The following is an 18,793-nucleotide window of genomic DNA, read 5'->3' on the forward strand; positions in this document are numbered from 1 at the left end:
AGTGGGCGCCACATGGGGCAGTCCAGGTCCAGGATCGCTGCGCTTCCGTCGAAACTGGGACGTCGACGGGCGAGTAGCGTCGTCGTCCAACGACGCGTCAGTAGAATAATCCATTGCCATGTCCAGAGTCCTCGCTGTGGTCGTCAATAAATCATTGCCCTTACGCCTTTGCCGGGTCGTCATGGTTGGGGGGCCGGATGGGGCCGCCGACGAAGCGAGCTCCGCCGGACGGCGATCCGCCACACCCTCCGCTGAGCTAGATGCCGAACTCATGGCAGCGCACGCGTAGCACGTCTGCACACTACGGAAGACTAACTCGAACTAAGAGTCTGGCGGGCGGGGACCACAGATGGAACACTCCACCCGGCGCGGACCGATTAGGGAACGCCCAGCTCCTCCCAGGCATAAATACTTGACTCGATCGACCCAAGGACCAGTCTCAGGTAGCACCTGAAGAAGACAGCGAGGCACGCTGTTGAAATATCGTGCGAGAACGACGCGAACATCTGGCTGGATTCCCGAATATCCTAGACGTCAACAGATCGCCGGGAAAGCATGAAGAATTACAACAGAGGAAACAAGTATTATTTTTCGTTGAAATGCTCGAAGTGAACTTCATTGTTAGAGGATAAAGAAGTAAAGTTTTGTCGGCAGTGTGCAGGCTGATGGAGCAGGGCGTGGCGGGCATCATCGGCCCCTCGCAGAGCGCCTCCACAGACATCGTGCGCTCCATCTGCGACCGGTTGCACGTCCCCCAGTTGGTGCTCAACTGGGACCCCACTCCGCCAACCGCAGCCTCCTACCAGCTCAACCTGCACCCTGAGTCTCATCTGCTGTCGCAGGTGAGCCATCAGTACTCATGTGAGCAGATATTCGTTCAAGTCACTCAGTAAGAAAAATAATGTACAGTTATCAGTATCAAACTATCTGTGTAAAAAATATACCTTGTTAGCCAATGTAGGGTTTGGCAGGCACGAAGACAAGCAGCAGAAATTCTCGCCATGTGCAGGCGGACACAATCTTGCTGAAATGTAAACCCAGGATCGCTTGACATAAAGGGCAACTAAACGGGGCGTACAATAACGTCGATGTACTGCTGCGCTCTAAGGGTGTAGGGGATGACAACGAAAGTGGTCCTGCTATGAAAAGAAGTGACACCCCAAACCATCATTGGTGGTTGTTGGGCCGTATGACGGGTGAAAGTCAGGTTGATATTCCACCCCTGCCAGCAGCGACTCGAGTGGAATTGTCTGTAGTGATGAGTCAGTCACTCTTCGAGCTGAGCCTCCATGCCCAGTGAAGACGTGTCTGGAGTCGCACCAGACTGCAGTGATAACACTGGGATACCAGCCTGACTGTAGCCCGCCATGTGGCCCAACAACCAGGGGTGATGGTCTGTGGTCCACTTCTGTTGATAGCAGGACCCTTTTGGTTGTCATCCCCTACACCCTTGCGGCGCAGCGCTACGCCGATGATATTCGATTCCCTTTTATTGAGTTTTTGTGAAGCCGTCCTGCTCTTACATTTCAGTAACATAATGGCCGCCCGCATACGGCGAGAGTTTCTCCTGCTTGTCTTAGTGTTTGCCAAACCCTACGTAGGTCAGCAAAGTTTCGGGATGGCTCATCAGTTGAGAACGTTCGGAACATTACTGGTTTGGCCCTCCAACCATCTCAAGATTTTGACGATCTAACGCGCCAGTTGGACAGAATGTGGCACGATACCCCCCAGGATGACATCCAGCAACTCTCTGAACCAATTACAAGCTAAATAACTACCTGCATAAGGGCCAAAGGTGGACCTGCGCATTAATGACTTGCTCAATTTGTTAAGCTCTTTATCTTTAATAAATCACCCGTTTTTTCGCTGATTGTAATAATTCGTTTCTCTGTACATGTACATCTACCTATTTCTGTTCCATTCGGACAATTCCTTTGTGGTGCGTCGTTTCCATTTTTGCATGAAACACTAAGTTTGCTCCAGCAGCCGCTAGCCAACATCTTATTTATTCGTTTATTCATGCAATTATTTCCTGATATCAGACTACGCAGCGTGTATTCGCCACATTGACTGCCAATGGATGGATGAAAATTTCCCTTTCATTTTGTTTTCATTACCGCTCTGTTTGACTACGAAGCCATCTTCAGTAGCTTATATAGTGTAACCCATCAAAATTAACAAATCTGCTCAAAAAATGTTCAAATGTGTGTGAAATCTTATGGAACTTAACTGATAAGGTCATCAGTCCCTAAGCTTACACACTACTTAACCTAAATTATCCTAAGGACAAACACACACACACCCATGCCCAAGGGACGTCTCGAACTTCCGCCGGGATCAGCAGCACAGTCCATGACTGCAGCGCCTGAGACCGGTTGGCTAATCCCGCGCGGCGACAAATCTGTGTTCGAGTTCAATTATTCATCAAACAAGTCAGTGGTAAAAGTGTGAAAGGTTGGTCGACTTCATACTTAAAGATATAATACCAAGTACATCTAGAATAAAGATAACGTAGACATTATTCCTAAGTGGTATACTACAAAATGGCTGTTCTAGGTAGCAAAGGCGTCACATTTTTATATTTGAAGTCCGAGCAACAGCGATCAAAGATAGTTGAGACTCAGGAACAACGCTATTGGAGAGGGAAAACACTATACGGACTGATGAGTAGTGGTAAACATTGGGAAATGCCCATGGCAGGGTTCTAACACACCGATAACCGCTTTAGCGTAACGGACGTACGTTCAGGCAGGTGCTGGAGGTATTCTTGCGAGCATGAAGATTACATGCGATTAAGCGTGGCCCCAGATTTACTTGTCATAGTCCTAGAAGTCCGATCATGTGCATCCGTTTGTTCCATTATGGTCACTCTCAGCCGACTCCTATGTTCAGCTTGTGCTTATGTAGTTCCCGTGTTACCTGATCTCTACCCTAAGAGGACCTCGGTAATGCCTTCGAACGAGAATCCCGCATCCCAGCGCCGACTTACCTTCGTGAGTTCTGCGGGTAAGCTGAACGATCACGGATGAGGACGGATCTCCATCCATTACTGTGTTGTCGTGTCCATGTTACTACGGGTCGCCGTTTTCAAAAAGGTGAAAGATGTTCCGGGACGCACTAGGAATGATGTGAGTTCGTCATGAGTATGCAAAGATAGTGATGAAGTAAAATTAATAGCAATAGCAGCCCTCGGTCGCAAAAAAGGATTCTTTTGCCCAAGGTTTCGTCACTGCTATGAGTGTCTTCATCAGTAATAAAACTCTCAACTGGTCATATCACATATTAAACTAAAAATCAAATGATAAAGTTTTAGTCACCAGATTTGTAAAACAGAATACGTAAAACGCAAGCCACTATGGGCTGCTCAAATGCGTCGAGCTACGGTAGCACCAGACTCTGTCTTTTATGTGGATTTACTTTGTAAACGGTCGCTGACCACGAAGCCATATTCAAAACTTGATAGTGAGGAAGAGTAGAAAATGTGATATCATGTAGCATACATCGGTTAACGGTTCTGTAGTTCATGTTACTATTATATCCATTATGAATCTGCCGTGTGACGGCAGCAAATAAGCTGTTTTCCATTTAGATCCGTTGTCCCCCTGCATCATAAAACATCAGCAATATGTTGTGCTGCATTTTTAATATATCGCCTTCTGTGCAAATCGTCTTGTTGCCCATTTTTATTCTGAGGGCGGTTTTCGTTGGGACTGCGAAGACTGCCCCCCCCCCCCCCAGTACAGTACACAAGGGGCAAACTACAAGTATCTCCAGGCTGCCAGAAGATGACAGCGCGAAAACTACAGGACATTCACAAAAATTACACTTATCAGTAGATAGAGCATCTCTCGAAGTTTCGATTCATAATGTATGGACAAAGAGCGCACAATTAGGGCGCAGGCGTGTCAGAACACGTAGACAAATCATCTACTCCACATTTTCATACTGAATTAGTTCGTGCAACCCACTGAACAGATTTCCAAAGCTGGTAAAGGAATTGCACGCACGTGCTCTTCCATCCGTAATGACATTTGCCACGTCCCAAGTTACAAACATGGGAAGATGTTCTGTCCACTGATAATCTCATTTTTCGATGTGTCTTGTAATTTTGCCGGCCGAAGTGGCCGTGCGGTTAAAGGCGCTGCAGTCTGGAACTGCAAGACCGCTATGGTCGCAGGTTCGAATCCTGCCTCGGGCATGGATGTTTGTGTTGTCCGTAGGTTAGTTAGGTTTAACTAGCTCTAAGTTCTAGGGGACTAATGACCTCAGCAGTTGAGTCCCATAGTGCTCAGAGCCATTTGAACCATCTTGTAATTTTCACGCAGTTGTCTTTCGAAACCCGAGAGTTACTTACGAATAAGCCTTTATCTCTGATAGCAGTCATGGGCGAAGCTTTGTGTTAATTACAGAGGATTAACTCCTCTATTGGGATATGTAAAATGCCTTTTAGGCTTCAAAATCTGTTCTATTCTAAATCTATTTTATAAACGGACATATAATATTTTCGTAACATTAGCTCTTGCATGCAGTTTGGTAACCTAAGATCATTATGCATCCACATGTTAATTTCCTCATTAGAACTTTGTATCTGGTGACTAACTGTCGAATCTTTTCAATACCTGTGCTCTGATTAATAATGTTCACGTCGTTGGTGCTCTGCACACTCGTCATGTCCAGAGTAACTCGCTTAAGCTGTTTTGCTCCCTTCTTGCAGTTTTTAGTGTCTTACACAGTATATCATATTACACTACTGGCCATTAAACTTTCTACACCACGAAGATGACGTGCTAGAGACGCGAAATTTAACCGACAGGAAGAAGATGCTGCGATATGCAAATGATTAATTTTTCAGAGCATTCACACAAGGTTTGTGCCGGTGGCGACACCTACAACCTGCTGACATGAGGAAAGTTTCCAACCGATTTCTCATACACAAACAGCAGTTGACCGACGTTGCCTGGTGAAACATTGTTGTGATGCCTCGTGTAAAGAGGAGAAACGTTTCCGACTTTCATAAAGGTCGGATTGTAGCCTAACGCGATAGCGGTTTATTGCATCGCAACACTGCTGCTCGCGTTGGTCGCCAATGACTGTTAGCAGAATATGGAATCGGTGGGTTCAGGAGGGTAATATGGAACGCCGTGCTGGATCCCAACGGCCTCGTATCACTAGCAGTCGAGGTGACAGGCATCTTATCTGCATGGCTGTAAAGGATCGTGCAGCCACGTCTCGATCCCTGAGTCAACAGATGGGGACGTTTGCAAGACAACCAACCATCTGCACGAACCGTTCGACGACGTTTGCAGCAGCATGGGCTATCAGCTCGGAGACCATGGCTCCGATTACCCTTGACGTTGCATCACAGTCAGGAGCGCCTGCGATGGTGTACTCAACAACTAATGGCAAAACGTCATTTTTTCGGATGAATCCAGTTTCTGTTTACAGCATCATGATGGTCGCATCCGTGTTTGGCGACATCGCGGTGAACGCACATTGGAAGCGTGTATTCATCATCGCCATACTGGCGTATCACCCGGCGTGACGGTATGGGGTGCCATTGGTTACACGTCTCGGTCACCCCTAGTTCGCATTGACGGCACTTTGAACAGTGGACGTTACGTTTCAGATGTGTTACGACCCGTGGCTCTACCCTTCATTCGATGCCTGCGAAACCCTACATTTCAGCAGGATAATGCACGACCGCATGTTGCAGGTCGTGTACGGGCCTTTCTGGATACAGAAAATGTTCGACTGCTGCCCTGCCCAGCACTCTCTCCAGATCTCTCACCAACTGAAAACGTCTGGTCAATGGTGGCCGAGCAACTGGCTCGTCACAAAACGCCAGTCACTACTCTTGATGAACTGTGGTATGGTGTTGAAGTTGCATGACCAGCTGTACCTGTACACGCCATCCTAGCTCTGTTTGGGTCAACGCCCAGGCGTATCAAGGCCGTTATTACGGCCAGAGGTGGTTGTTCTGGGTACTGATTTCTCAGGATCTATGCACCCAAATTACGTGAAAATGTAATCACATGTCAGTTCTAGTATAACATATTTGTCCCCTTTATCATCTGCATTTCGTCTTGGTGTAGCAATTTTAATGGCTAGTAGTGTAGAATAGCTCGTTGCGGTGTGCGTGGACTGAAGCTGGTATGAGCTGTGTGGCGTGTGCAGGCGCTGGTGGACGTGCTGCGTGAGCTAAAGTGGCGCTCCTACACGGTGCTGTACCAGGATGAGGAGTCGCTGGTGCGCCTGCGCAGTGTGCTGCAGGAGAGGGAGCCCCGGGACCCACCCATCGCCGTCCGGCAGCTGAACCCAGATGGCGACCACAGGTACACCTGCATCGCTTACCTCATACTCATGACAGTCATATTGTCGGTCGAAAGTTATCTTAATAAATAAGAGAGGTTAAGAAGATTTGCTTTACTTCTGGATTGTTTCTTTCTGAATGTAATGTTTTTTATGAATGTAAGCTGTTGCATACCAAAAAATTCCACTCACAGAAAATGAATGTGAGCATAAATTAACCTCACATTTTCTGTTAAGGACTAAGTCTGTCTGCGAGAATGAGAAGCTAATCCGACTGCAAGAGTGTAAATGAAGTTGCCTGTCTGAATGAGAACTGTCTGTTGGAAAAAAAAGACTTTGATCTTTGGCAAGAATAAGTAACTCAACACTGTTAATTGACCCTATGAAAATGAAAACCTGTATGTTATGTATTTGGCTCATCTGTGTTGTTGCTATAGAAAACGACGTGCAACTGCTCTCCTGGAAAAAGAAGAAAAGGCGTGTCTCTGTTTCTGAGCCGCTACTAATACATAGGATCGTGGCAGCGCAATCCGGGCTCCTAAATACATGTAATGCGAACTAGGTTCTCATAAAATTAATTATCTCTCATAAAGAAGAATTGTCATCAGGTAATGGGATCTGCATAGTGATTTAGAATAATCTGAGTTACTTTCGAGAGAAAAAATTCTTCTCAAGAAACTCTACTGAAATATAAAAAAAACCCTCAGAAATTTCTTGGTACTATTTCATTTACAGAATTTCACCATTGAAAGCTTGGCAAGCAATAAGGAAATTTTTCATTACAAATTACAAATACGTAAGATCAACACTGAAGAAATACAAAACTGTACCTCAACATGAAGATTTATTCTAACACAAAAGCGCTCACATTAATGATTAAATTCTTCTCGTCTTTTCAAATCCATTATCATTGACTGTGACAAAACCTTACAAAAGTAGTAAGAAATTCCTGATCTGGATGTCTGTGTTGAACCAAGAATGCCGAATTAAATGCTGCCGCAGTAAAGTAAAATATGTTCATTCGTCACCTTAAATCCGAAACTTCTCAAAATAGTATCTATCTTAGTTTCTGAAGAAGAGAAATTTAAGTGTCAGGTACTCTTTTCTGAAAGAGTGTAGCCATGTATGGAAGAGAAAAGTGGACGATAAATAGTTTAGACAAAAAGAGAATCGAAGCTTTCGAAATGTGGTGCTACAGAAGAATGCCGAAGATTTGATGGGTAGATCACATAACTAATGAGGAGGTACTGAATAGAATTGGGGAGAAGAGAAGTTTGTGACACAACTTGACTAGAAGAAGGGATCGGTTGGTAGGACATATTCTGAGGCATCAAGGGATCACCAATTTAGTATTGGAGGGCAGCGCGGAGGGTAAAAATCGTAGAGGGAGACCAAGATATGAAAATACCAAACAGATTCAGAAGGATGTAGGTTGCAGTAGTTACTGGGAGATGAAGAGGCTTGCACAGGATAGAGTAGCATGGAGAGCTGCATCAAACTAGGCTCTGGACTGAAGACCACAACAACTTAGTAAACAAATCTCATTCAATACATATGCTAATGTTCCATTTGTAATAATATCTCCCATCAGATCAATAAATTAATTCGCAAGAGCACCATGTTCAGTGTTTTCATGTACAAGCTCACTGCCACGACACCGCGCTACAACTCCCTGTCTCTTCTCCTCATGATCAAGAGTTAGCACCCTTGCATCTTCGCAAAGCGAAGATCACCTAACTAGGCGCCGAGTAGCACATCGTCTCTGACGAGGCTACGCACGCGTAACTAAACGATACAAATGTTACATGCGTGTTCTAAGACACCCAAAACAAGAAAATTGCCTGTAAAATATATACACACACCTTTCATTACCACTCGGCCTCTCCCGCCACAATTTTGCAGAGTTAGGTTTATAAGTGGCAAAGATTAGTCTGGAAAATTCTGTATTGAAGTTGTGCAATAGAGTAAAGAGTACATAACCTGTAACAATGGAATAACAAAACGATGAGCATAGAAAAGTAACTTGTTTTCCAGTAATGACAAATGCATTAAATCGTCGTGCACAGGCGCACAAATAAAATAAGAAACATCAATGTAAACTAGGCACAGGTATGAAAGACGTATAATTCAGTATAATATTCAAATGGTATAGCCGTATTACTCGTGGTACTCGTCCCTGTTTTCTATGTTACTATTTTGTGTACATAATAAATGCTTGATGGATACGCACTGCACATTGTAAGTGAGACTGCTGCAATAAATTTATTCTATCACAAAGATGAAGACAGCACATCACTGAAATGCCATATTTGTATAGCCCTGCGTAAAAGGTGTCGCTGTCGTTGATATATATGCAAGGAAATTTAGTGTCAACATGATTGTACTCAGTACAACAGTAATATGTCGTAGAAGAGTGTGTCGAAATAAACATTTTGTCGAAGACTCAGGGCAAGATAAACACTGTGTTATATCCCATGGCCTCGATAGATGTTACTTGAGTAGCTGACTTCATTTGTGAATAGGCTAAGGCCAGATTCAGAGGATGCAGAATCAGTCCAAAAATTCTCTGCTGACAACTCGAAGCCTGTTGTGAAACTGTGCATTACTTACACAAACACATTACAATTCATGTGTTCAGACATAAAGAATCCTAAGAATGTGTGCAATCAGAATATTACATAGTAGATAAACGATGTTGTAAAAGATTGAATACGTAAGCTAATATTAAGTCTGAAAGATATATTGTAATACACTAATAGCTAAGGGAAGTTTGCACAAAAGAATAAGTTTGGAGGAGGCAGTCAAACCCAATACACAGCACAAAGCTTAAGTTGAAGATCCTAATGCAAATCAAATGACGGGAAACCATAAACTTTGCATAGTAAAGTGTAAATGAAATTATTCATACCAGTGGAACAAAATAATCTAGGTAAGAAATCATATGAACAAAATATTGTTTCCATACTACACATTAAATAGGAATAGAAAAATTAATGCATCATGATATATTAAATCAATATTCCTGGGTGTAATACTGACCTACATTGGATAAAACATATCTATAACAACCATAAATCGGAATATACTTCCTACCCAATTCTCAGGCTCGAGCAACTACTAACAAGGAAACTGGATGAAAGAAGAGAACAGAGGGTTTGTGCACAAAATTGACATTGTACTTGGTAAAAGAAACGAATTGTACTGAAACGTCTGTTGTTAGCCTGTCAAACACAAGAATACTAAAATGTGAACAAAACTGCTTAGTCTATGCTCGTGCCTAGTAACAATTATCATCGAAGAACAATATGCTGAATGTATCCCACACACAAGAAAAATAATGTTGTAAAATAGACACACCTTACAGATATACTCAAAAAGATAAAGAATTAGTATACTAAATTACTACTAAATACGTTTAACCTCTTAAGCTTATGTATTCTGACCATAGCTAAATGAAGCGTCATTGGCCTGTTGACTGGAAAAAAAGTTATTAGAACAAGAAAGAGAAAAACAAACATAAAACTAAGAACATGAAAATAGTTGTTATCTACCACAAATATGAATATCTGATCGACATATAAGTACTTAACATCTTACGCCAGTGTCCAAATTGCTCACCATAACAGTGTATCTGCCTGTAAGAAATTTTGTTGGTTTATCCTGTATCCGATGTTAATGTTACCTTCTATCAATCAAATTTTTATTGTGTTTTATATTACTATGTAATGAACATTTGTTGATATCTCATTCCTTTGTCGCTTTCCTGGGATCCGTGTGACATATACAGCAAAAATATGGGAGTTATTATCTGTAACCTTAGAGCAATTCGTATTAACACAAGTACATGATGTAAAAGATATACAAAATGGTTTACACCCTCTTCAGTCTTTAAAAACCAAGATCTGCACTTAAGCTCCAACTTACATCCAACAAGACAAAATGACATGGAAGATACACATCAAAACAAATTGTATGATCTAACATGCGATTAACAATATTTATTTTGTATATAAGCACGAGACTCCACTGGCATCACCGTATTTGAACGTGGGTTCTCTGTTGGGCGTGAGGAGGAGGACAGTGGGCGTGTGTCGACGAATGGCTGCTGATGACAGAATAACATCATTTATTTATTAACTGCAATACATTGGTTGTTGGCCCTCTGGGCGAGGTATACTTCCACGCGTAATATTCTCGGCGGCGATGAAGGTAGCCGACGGGCGCTCTAACGTGTGTCCACTGCTGCGACTGTAGCTGCCCTGTCTTTAACTGGAAACAGACTCTGAACTGGTGGCGGCGATGAGTGGCGCAGGTTCTTGCGTCATTCCAGTGCCTCAAGACGGTCAATGATGAGCTGGTTGCCCGTCCTTAAACTTCGATTGGGCGCCCCTATATATAAAGTACGCCAACAACAGTTAATATTCCCTCGGACTGTTCCATTACTATTTTGCAGTTGCAAGCCCACATCTATTATTTCATTATGGCTTCAGCTAACACAGCAACAATTTGTATCATCATACGTCCAAGCAAGCAGCAAAATATAAAATAAATAGCGAGCTAGGTGAGAAAAAATTTATGATCTGTGCAAGAAAATGACCCAATTCCGAGCGAGCAGCACACTCTCACAATGATGCAGTTGTCTACGAGATAATTAGTAACTGAATAAGTCTTTGACAGGACTCTGATGCAACTACCCCGATGGGGTTCATTACTGCCGGAACGCTTGTATACATCAACACAGCGATATAATGAAAGTTTATTCTATTATTGTTCAATTAAACAGTTATAGTTTATTTTATTGTTGTTAAACTAATATTAAACTGTAGTTTTGCCCAGACTTGTGTACCATGGTAACATAATGACAGCTATTCTTTAAGTGTGTACAAATTACGCCGTGTGCTCACTCGTGTTACGAAAATAGGAGCGCCCGCTCCAGGGATAAAAATGGATTTCTGCCGCTGATATTTGCGGTTCTTCCTGCACAATAGGTCAGTAGAATATTCTGTTGTTGCTCGGCTATCGTAACAGACTTCAGACTTCGTTATTTCTCCCCCCCCCCCCCCCGGGTCAGTGACACGGTGTTCTCCTTTGTGTTGCTCAGCCGACTCACTTGTGCCATGGTACCATGCTACTGAGCTGCGCAACGGTATGTTAACAAACATACGACTTCTGGCAGCCAATATTACTTCACCTTGTAACTAACTTCATTACTGTAAAACTGCTACCTTCGAATACTTTACTTGTACCGTATTTCCTTGGCTCACTTCCTTTGAAACAATATTTTATGGCTTACCATCACTAACTACATCACAGTTATTGCTCTTATACACCATTGCTCATTTGCCTTCATAACTGTGCGAGCTTTCTATTTAAATAAATGAGATGGTGTGATGTGGCCCTCAACTACGTACCCACTGACTCAGAGTTGCAATTCAAAAGTTTTGGCTGGTTTTGATGTATAGGGGCTGGGATACGCAGTTACCGGTTCAAAATGGTTCAAATGGCTCTGAGCACTATGCGACTTAACTTCTGAGGTCATCAGTCGCCTAGAACTTAGAACTAATTAAACCTAAATAGCCTAAGGACATCACATACATCCATGCCCGAGGCAGGATTCGAACCTGCGACCGTAGCGGTCGCTCGGCTCCAGACTGTAGCGCCTAGAACCGCACGACCACTCCGGCCGGCGCGCAGTTACCGCATTACAAGCCAAATACTGCTGAGTCTACAGTATGCAATATGAATATACACATGAATCGAATGGTCGAAGGTTCCTATCACTCAGCAATTGCGAATGTGACGTAGAAATTTATAAATGAAAGAGTTCCATTAAATGAAATCTGCAGGTACTATCTTAACGACTTTACATGTTGAGTACAATGGTAGAAGTACTTTTGAGAATGCGGTATATTTTTGCAAAACACTTATTGGTGTTGATGGTCCAGCAATTAAATAAAACATAAGTTGAATAACAGGGAAACAATCGATTCTTACTTCACGTAATGAGTTATGAGTAACAACACAGCCCGCGAGATATTCACTTCTAAACGCATACAACGTCTTCACTGTAGCAACCACCGCAAGTTGACAAGTCGGCACTCCGAAGTATTTCTAGTACCCGCGACCACGCGCAAACCGCTCCGCACTCTCCAAGTGTGTCTCGCGGCTGTCCGTGTTCTGTGGCGTACTGCCCAGAACTCTTCTTCCGCTGTCATCCAGTCTCCCCATTCACGAGTGCAGTGATTGGCTAGAGTGCTCGCCCCATGTCTTCAAGCCAACGCACCCACACAAACATAATGAAGTACATTGGAAATACTGGATTTGCATTTAAAAAACTTGAAATTAAATAAATATTCCTACGGTTGGGCCATAAACACGCTCTAACACACATTATTAGATACATAAAGCCGGCAGGAGTGGCCGTGCGGTTCTAGGCGCTACAGTCTGGAGCCGAGCGACCGCTACGGTCGCAGGTTCGAATCCTGCCTCGGGCATGGATCTGTGTGACGTCCTTAGGTTAGTTAGGTTTAATTAGTTCTAAGTTCTAGGCGACTGATGACCTCAGAAGTTAAGTCGCATAGTGCTCAGAGCCATTTGAACCATTTGAACCAGATACATAAACAAATTAAATAAACATATATTAAAGGAATAGAACAAAAGGTAGGCCAGCTAGCCTAAAGTCTCTGTGCTTTCTAAAACACAGTAAATATTTAACCAATTTCTCCATGAATAGTATATATCGGATATAAACAAAGACGTAGATGAATCAATATACACTCCTGGAAAATGAAATAAGAACACCGTGAATTCATTGTCCCAGGAAGGGGAAACTTCATTGACACATTCCTGGGGTCAGATACATCACAGGATCACACTGACAGAACCACAGGCACATAGACACAGGCAACAGAGCATGCACAATGTCGGCACTAGTACAGTGTATATCCACCTTTCGCAGCAATGCAGGCTGCTATTCTCCCATGGAGACGATCGTAGAGATGCTGGATGTAGTCCTGTGGAACGGCTTGCCATGCCATTTCCACCTGGCGCCTCAGTTGGACCAGCGTTCGTGCTGGACGTGCAGACCGCGTGAGACGACGCTTCATCCAGTCCCAAACATGCTCAATGGGGGACAGATCCGGAGATCTTGCTGGCCAGGGTAGTTGACTTACACCTTCTAGAGCACGTTGGGTGGCACGGGATACATGCGGACGTGCATTGTCCTGTTGGAACAGCAAGTTCCCTTGCCGGTCTAGGAATGGTAGAACGTAGGGTTCGATGACGGTTTGGATGTACCGTGCACTATTCAGTGTCCCTTCGACGATCACCAGTGGTGTACGGCCAGTGTAGGAGATCGCTCCCCACACCATGATGCCGGGTGTTGGCCCTGTGTGCCTCGGTCGTATGCAGTCCTGATTGTGGCGCTCACCTGCACGGCGCCAAACACGCATACGACCATCATTGGCACCAAGGCAGAAGCGACTCTCATCGCTGAAGACGACACGTCTCCATTCGTCCCTCCATTCACGCCTGTCGCGACACCACTGGAGGCGGGCTGCACGATGTTGGGGCGTGAGCGGAAGACGGCCTAACGGTGTGCGGGACCGTAGCCCAGCTTCATGGAGACGGTTGCGAATGGTCCTCGCTGATACCCCAGGAGCAACAGTGTCCCTAATTTGCTGGGAAGTGGCGGTCTTGGCGTGCATCCGTGCGTCGCTGCGGTCCGGTCCCAGGTCGACGGGCACGTGCACCTTCCGCCGACCACTGGCGACAACATCGATGTACTGTGGAGACCTCACGCCCCACGTGTTGAGCAATTCGGCGGTACGTCCACCCGGCCTCCCGCATGCCCACTATACGCCCTCGCTCAAAGTCCGTCAACTGCACATACGGTTCACGTCCACGCTGTCGCGGCATGCTACCAGTGTTAAAGACTGCGATGGAGCTCCGTATGCGACGGCAAACTGGCTGACACTGACGGCGGCGGTGCACAAATGCTGCGCAGCTAGCGCCATTCGACGGCCAACACCGCGGTTCCTGGTGTGTCCGCTGTGCCGTGCGTGTGATCATTGCTTGTACAGCCCTCTCGCAGTGTCCGGAGCAAGTATGGTGGGTCTGACACACCGGTGTCAATGTGTTCTTTTTTCCATTTCCAGGAGTGTATTTATAAGCATGCTGCTATCTTTTTTTAGTGTGACTGTGAAGTACTTATGGCCTGACGCGGTCGATAGTAATCGGCCACTTTGACCTTCAATATCTCATGTACTATTCAAGCTACATGCTTGTAATTTACACCAATTTCAGTTTACACTAATAGCTTTCTCAGGAGACGTAGATCGATGAAATCGGATGAAGCGTTAAGATTTTGGAAATTCCTTACTGGGTGTTACTTGTATAATTTACAGTCAGATACTGAACAGTCAGATACTGAACAGTCAGGTATTGAAAATCTGATTACACCATCAGAATCGTCGTGCAAATAATGGTAATGTACATGTTTCTTTTTGAGGTATCATGATTCCTCTGGCTACTATTAATTTCTATATGAACTGTGAAATATCTGCCATTAAGGTTTCACAAAGTCCGCCATCTTTGGCACTCCCCACTACAAGTCTCTTTCATCGACATAGCGTCACCAAGGAATTCCCAGCCATGTGGTTGATGGACCACGTGTTGCGGCTACCCCTCTTGCAACGGCCAATGTCCGGCACCACGCGGCTTACCTGCCGAGCACCGGCTAGCCGAGCGGCCCGTGCGGTCATGCCAACTCTGGATTAGAATATTTTCAGGGCGCGCCCGTTACCTCACAACGTTCACTCATTATACTGCTGCTTACTTCTGTAGCTTTTCACGTGCGCTAAGTATTGCTCCATGGTAACACAGTCATTTTGTGTGGCGGTCATCTGATGTACAGAGGTGATCAGGTCCTCATCAATGGTATCGGTAAGAAATGGGTGGCCAAAACTGAGGAAGGTAGGTCAGACATATAAATTAAGGATGCACCATACTGACGACTATGGATCCCATTATCGTAGCTGGTAAGCGGAAAGTGGGTCCAGATATCTCACAACGAGTTCCATTTTAACCCTTGACCCTGCAGAACCAACCTTTGTGTGCTATCCAGCCGGCCCTGCTCAAAACAAGTACTGATAGCGACTGGCGACTCTGGAACTGAATGTAACGAGTTGTGTCCTACCCCCTCCTCTGACAATACTTCCTTAGGACATTCTGTGGCCCCCTTCTCAAAATGAAACCACACGAACTTGCAAGGCTTTGGCACTGTATGCATTAACTTAGAAGAGCAGATGGTAACCAGTCCGGTGTGGCAGCGTAACAAATCTTGTGAAGACATTAAGACGTGACTGTGTCTGACTGGTACCACTACTAAGTTCTCCTGTACTTTTAGTCAGACGCACTTCCGCAAAGAGTCCCATGCTACTGGGTGTGCGTGTACTGCATAGCACTGCAGACATCAGTTTCTACAAGTTAGTGGTATTTGTACGCAAACTTCCAGATGAGTCACTCTCTACTGGCTTGTACCGGTAGCCAAGCGATAGTACATAATCAAGTACTCCTCCCTTGCCGGTTTAATAAGTTCCATAGGCGCTGGCACAACAATCTGGGTTTCTTTGAAACACGTGAGCAGTCGTTCCAGTGGTAGTAGAAGTGGTGTAAGGTACCTCCGCAGTTTCAACAAGGGCATCCATAAAGATGTCAGCAAGATTGTATAATAATGTGGCAATCATTAACTGTGCGTCAGTATTGTTCAAGCGATCACCAATAATACGGAAATTCCTATTGGTAGTTTTAGGAGATGATCTAATATGTGATATTAAAGTAGCGGTTAACTTATGATGCCGCCGAGTGTTTTTCAGCACAGAGCTTTGGATAGTGGCGAGCTGAGTTGCGTGCAAATTGTCTGCCTCCTGGTACTTTTTCGCCTATTCCCGAAACTTCTGTAATGCCTTATTGAAGCTAGATATGTCATCTGCATCGGCTGTGCCAAACACTGTCTTTAAGATGCTACCACCTCCTGCGTCCAACCACCCTTTTCTTCGTCTAATCCGCGGGCTCGACTCCGTAGTCTGTCAGAGATGCAGTAGTTGCTCTTGTAGCTTTGAAAACTCCGATCATATCAGACGATACTCTCCTTGTGTAACGTTATACCCTGACTGATTACTCATCATGCTGTGCAATTTTATAACGTTTCTTCCAGTCTCCGAATCTCGTTCCCGTGTGCCCAAATTTTGCAGTTTACCCTTAGTGTCCACTGGTGATCCGACATAATCAAGTCCCTCTGCTCGGAAAAAACGACTTCTCCTGACACAGAACATGCCTTAATTGATGCGGCTGCATATCTGTAGTACAGTGGGCTTAACACGGTAAGACTGCGTGCTTCATACCTTCTACATGACCGAATGTTTTCCCGGATACTGCTTCTATTCTCTCCCGACCCGGGGTAAGAACGTGCGTTCTGCAGAGAAAGAAAATCCTAATATCCGTCCCACATCCCTGCTCTAGATCTTAGCATATGCCTATGATTCGCCATATTATCCTGTTTCCTTCGCATTGCTTTTTTCCTTTTCCTCCTCCTCGCTCGTCGTTTCTCCCAGTCCCCCACCCCCGCCACCCCTTCTATGGAAACTGACGTCACACGAGGCAAAGTGCCCACATCCGTTTCAACTGCCGAATTCAGCTCACGTGATATTACCTGATAAGAGCCATTATACCATGTCACAAACTTCTTCATTTCCCATTCGGCACACAAGGATTCGTTAACATAACCCACTGACCCACATGGTACTTGGGTTGTTACATCAAGCACCCTTTCCTGTTTCCCTAAAGCTGAGGGAATTAGATTAGGAAATGAGACACTTGAAGTAGTAAAGGAGTTTTGCTATTTGGGGAGCAAAGTAACTGATGATTGTCGAAGTAGAGAAGATATAAAATGTAGACTGGCAATGGCAAGGAAAGCGTTTCTGAAGAAGAGAAATTTGTTAACATCGAGTATAGATTTACGTGCCAGGAAGTCGTTTCTGAAAGTATTTGTATGGAATGTAGCCATGTATGGAAGTGAAACGTGGACGATAAATAGTTTGGACAAGAAGAGAATAGAAGCTTTCGAAATGTGGTACTACAGAAGAATGCTGAAGATTAGATGGGTAGATCACATAACTAACCAGGAGGTATTGAATAGAATTGGGGAGAAGAGGAGTTTGTGGCACAACTTGACAAGAAGAAGGGACCGGTTGGTAGGACATGTTCTGAGGCATCAAGGGATCACAAATTTAGCATTGGAGGGCAGCGTGGAGGGTAAAAATCATAGAGGGAGACCAAGAGATGAATACACTAAGCAGATTCAGAAGGATGTAGGTTGCAGTAAGTACTGGGAGATGAAGAAGCTGGCACAGGATAGAGTAGCATGGAGAGCTGCATCACACCAGTCTCAGGATTGAAGACAACAACAACAACAACAACAAAGCATTAGTATTCATTTTTTGTACTTGTCTCCAGATAAGTTTCATTGTCCTAGAGAAATCCTTCACTGTCGAGGTGTCTCCTTGCGAGGGGGCTTTGCAAAACTCAAAGAGTGATGGAATCTTGCGCCCAAAAATTATTTCGTATGGAGATAACGCTGTGCTTTGATGAACTTTCGAGTGGTATGCAGCGATGACGTAGGCCAATAGGACGTCCAAATTGTTATGCTAGGAATTTATATAAAAACTCAATATTTTCGCAATCGACCTGTGGACTCGTTCTGTGCGGCAGTTGGCTTGAGAATACAATTTTTCTGTCCATTTGAAAGGATCTGCCAGCTTCTGGTAACTTCTATAATTTAATTTTCTGGTGGTTAAGTTCTGCTCTTTGGGCAGAGGGAACATATTTTTTCACGTATTGGTTCATGAGCTGTTTACACATCATCCACCAATAGCTCTGCAGTGCCCTCCTTTCCACTGCTCTTCGATACGAATGTCCCGCTAAAATCGAATCATGCGCTTGTCTTAACACTTCGTCACGCAAGCTCTGTGGTACCACTAACTATGGCCGATTTCGTGTTGTCTGATGCAATACTCCATCTTCCGTGCACAACTGCTGTTATTTAGGAAACTGCTGGCAGTCTGGGTCAGCACTTTGTGCTGTCCTTCGTCCACGTACGTCAATGCCTGTGCATTCCTTGTCATGTGCTTTACAACTGAGTCTGTCTATGTTAGCGTACGACCTTCCTGGCCGATGTACTACCTCGTAATCGAATATGCTTAAGCACAATCTACTTTTTGGATCTTTAAGTCTTAAAAGCCACTTAAGCGTTGCATGATCAATCACACTTTAAATCGTTTACCATACAGGTAACAACGGAAGTACCCAATTTCAAAAATCACTAAGAGCACTTCCTTCCCTGTAGAGGAGAATTTCGTTCAGCATTATTGACCTGCCATGAAGCGTACGCAACAGGGTGCTGCTGTACATCTATTTCCCGACTCCA

The 18,793-nt window shown here is 44.5% G+C and overlaps 1 protein-coding gene across 1 annotated transcript in view; it reads left to right on the forward strand.

Moving 5' to 3' along the window:
* LOC126156153 (glutamate receptor ionotropic, kainate 2-like) overlaps positions 1-18,793 on the forward strand; it is a 281,981-nt gene that overhangs the window by 42,663 nt on the left and 220,525 nt on the right. The window contains exons 2-3 of the mRNA XM_049916279.1: positions 655-842; positions 6,175-6,332. Of these exons, the coding sequence (XP_049772236.1) occupies positions 655-842; positions 6,175-6,332 (346 nt within the window). The remainder of the gene's footprint in view (positions 1-654; positions 843-6,174; positions 6,333-18,793) is intronic.

The sequence above is a fragment of the Schistocerca cancellata genome, chromosome 2, assembly GCF_023864275.1.
Source record: "Schistocerca cancellata isolate TAMUIC-IGC-003103 chromosome 2, iqSchCanc2.1, whole genome shotgun sequence".
Classification (NCBI taxonomy): domain Eukaryota; kingdom Metazoa; phylum Arthropoda; class Insecta; order Orthoptera; family Acrididae; genus Schistocerca; species Schistocerca cancellata.